At 46.2% G+C, this 3,393-nt stretch overlaps 1 protein-coding gene across 1 annotated transcript; it reads right to left on the bottom strand.

Moving 5' to 3' along the window:
• Positions 1-2,179: 2,179 nt before the first annotated feature.
• Positions 2,180-3,059, bottom strand: LOC127195192 (40S ribosomal protein S2-like). The gene has a single exon (XM_051152600.1). The coding sequence runs from the start codon at positions 3,057-3,059 to the stop codon at positions 2,202-2,204; it is 858 nt and encodes a 285-aa protein (XP_051008557.1). The 3' UTR covers positions 2,180-2,201.
• Between the last annotated feature and the right edge of the window lie 334 nt (positions 3,060-3,393).

Here is a 3,393-nt window from a genome sequence, read left to right as displayed (position 1 = left end):
GGTGGCTCACAACCATCTATAGTGTGATCTGATGCCGTCTTCTGGCATGCAAGTGTACATGCAGGCAGCGTACTGTATACGGATTAATAAGTAAATCTTTTTTTAAAAAATAAAAGGAAAGAAAGAAAAAGAAAAAAATTAAGGCTGATCTTTGCAGCTCTGGGAACCAAACACAAGACCTCATACATGCTAGGCAAGCGCTCTACCACTGCAGCACACTCCAGCCTCACGTAACCTTTCTGAGAAGACTGAAGCAAAGGCCAGTTCCTCGTTCAGCTCACTCAGACTGGACTCTGGATTTTCAGAAGAGCTGGTCTGTCTGCGGTTCTATCTACTTCCTTAAAGGTGTCATTTGGTTAGGCATTCGATCTCTAGCCTGACTTAGGACTCTTGGAACCTGGAGCAGGAGCTTGCTCCAAACAACAACATCCCAAAATTCTTGCCCAGCCTCTGCTAAGGGTGCTGCTCAGTTACTCATCGTCACTTGATGTTGAATAGTAGCATGCCACCGTGCCATAGGAATGCTGACTGTGTCGTGTCTGAGAAGCTCTGTTCCTTGAGCCAAAGTCTACAGCTTAGTCATAATCACCATTGACCAGCCAACCATTTCCTGCAGCACTAGGTTGCTTTGTTTGTACGGCCCTTGTTTGATCGGGTTCCCTAAGCGGAAACTGGAGAGGGAGACGAAGAGTAAACTAAACAGCCACCTGCACAAAGGGAGGACACTGGAAATGAATGAGGTAAGCAGTAAGAACAGCCTCGCTACTCCCACTGGCCCCCCACTTCTTTGTTGGTCCACACCTGCCTGGTGTCCAGGGAGATTTCGGGGTCTAGAGACTTCCTGCCTCACAGGTGGCCATCTGATGACCATACCTCGCTGCACTTAGGGTACCAGTCTTTCAAATTCCTCACGATAATTTTACCAGAATTGGAAAGACTTCAGTACTGTTGGCTAAGAGACAGTTACTTCAAAGAGGCAGCTCCAACCACCTAAGCTTTTATTGGTGTCTAAGGAAATGAAGGGAACAGAAAACCTCAGGGTAGAATCAAACACCAAACAGTAACTGACCAAAGCAACTCCATCAGGAAAAAAAGAAGAAAAGAAAGAAACTCCATATATGCCAGGTGTGGTGACTCATGCCTTTGATCCCAGCACTGGGAAGGCAGAGGCAAGCAGATCTCTGTGAGTTCTAAGCCAGCCTAGTATACAAAGCAAGTCCAGGACATGCAGAACTACATAGAGAAACCCAATCTCAGGGTGGGGGTGGGAGGTGGGGTGGACAAAACCAAAACCTCTGCATGCATAACTCCTCCCCACCAGCCTTTCCTTCTGACCCATCGCCACTCCTGTGTGACACACACAGCCACTTTGTACCAAGGACTCAACAGCATCCACACCAGGCTGGAACCCAGATTAGAGCAGTGCTCAACCCTCATCAGAGAAGCTTCTCGCGGAAGTAGGAAGTAACACAGAGACCCTCAACTAGACAATGGGCAGAGGTGGAGAGTAATTTTTAACTTGCTGTGCTCTGTGTATAACGTATATAAATACAACTTGTGGTAGGCCATGGTTAGTCCCTGTACTCCAGAAGCAGAAGAAAAAGGATCAGTTGTGAGTTCAAGGCCACCCTGGTCCACATAGCAAGTTCCAGGCTAGCCTCAAGTATACAGTGAGAACCAATCTCATATTTCAAATAAACAAATAGAAAATGCTATTTGCTTCTAAGCCTACCATTTTTCCTTTTAATATATGAAACATGTTAGACCCCATTGTATACAACTCAGAAGATTAAATATAAAAACAGACCCAATGATCGTTCACTAATGAAGGATTTCAAACCAAATTCCAGATTCATTCCCCTCTCAAAAATACAAAGGATTACAAGGGATGGGATAACAATTGAGATGTAATATGAATAAATTAATAAAATATATAAAAATACAAAGGCAAAAAGACTATAGTTTTCAGAGATAGGACAATATTTTTAATTTTTTAGATGAAGAGTTATAAAACACATTTTTGTACTAATAACATTTCTTGTGTCTTTCTGGAGAGTGATTTAATTAGTTTAGCATTATTTTCGTTGCACTCATTTTACTGCAAACAACTTTCTTCTTTTTTCCAACATAATGTTTTCACTGACTATTTAGGATTTTTTTTTTAACAGAATTAATCCACTTTATTTTTCTTGTAAAAACCCTTATGTGGTAGCCACAGCTGGAGCCTGGGTCCTCTGAACAGACACCCTGGTGTGGGTTTTCATAAGATGATCAGTGAATTCCTGATAAGGAGACTTAGTGAACACAGTTTCTTTCCAGAGGTCTGGTGTCAGGTAGCTGTAGGTCTTGGAAATGGCATCAAAAGTGGCCTTGGCAAAGTTGCCCAGGGTGGCAGTACAGCCCCTGGCTGATGTGTAGCAGTCATCAATACCGGCCATCATCAGTAGCTTCTTGGGCACAGGAGCTGAGACAATGCCAGTGCCTCTGGGGGCAGGGATGAGACGCACCAAAACAGAGCCACAGCGGCCTGTCACCTTGCATGGAACAGTGTGTGGCTTGCCAATCTTGTTCCCCCAGTAGCCTCTCCGCACAAGGACAATGGAAAGCTTGGCCAAGATGATGGCCCCTCGGATAGCAGTGGCTACCTTCTCGGAGCACTTAACACCAAGACCAATGTGACCATTGTAGTCCTCAATAGCGACAAAAGCCTTGAACCTGGTCCGCTGGCCAGCCCATGTCTGCTTCTGCACTGGCATGATCTTGAGAACTTCATCCTTTAGGGATGCGCCCAGGAAAAAGTCAATAATCTCGGACTCCTTAATGGGCAGGGAGAACAAATAAATCTCCTCCAAGGACTTGATCTTCATATCCTTAACCAGGCGGCCCAGTTTGGTGACAGGGATCCACTCCTTGTCTTCGGCTTTTCTTCCACGAGCCCCGCGGCCACGACCGCGGCCCCTAAGACTACTGCCAAATCCTCCGAGGAAGCCGCCTCGCCCTCCTAACCCTGGACCCCCGGGTCCTCCGGGCCCTCCCGCTGCACTGGCGGCGTCCGCCATTTGGTGTTTTCCCGAGGAAGAAGAAGCTATTTAAGAATTTTACATCATATATCTTAATCACACTTATTCCTCCCAGGTCTGCCTCCCTCACCCTTGTGACACACACACACACACACACACACACACACACACACACACACACACACACACACACACACGTGTTTCCCATATACTCTCTGGAGTATGGTCAAATTCCCAGTGCCCAGCTCCTTAAAGAAAACTGGGTCCTTCCCTGCCTACACACCTGCCAGGTGCCATCAGTTGTGAAGAGCTACACCTCAGCATGCTTAGGCTGTGTCACAGAAGCTTCTGTGTCCCTCTTGCTCAACTGTGA

Source organism: Acomys russatus, chromosome 11 (assembly GCF_903995435.1).
Source record: "Acomys russatus chromosome 11, mAcoRus1.1, whole genome shotgun sequence".
Lineage (NCBI taxonomy): Eukaryota > Metazoa > Chordata > Mammalia > Rodentia > Muridae > Acomys > Acomys russatus.
Note: the sequence above shows the minus strand (reverse complement) of the source record. Positions and strands in the feature narration are given on the sequence as shown.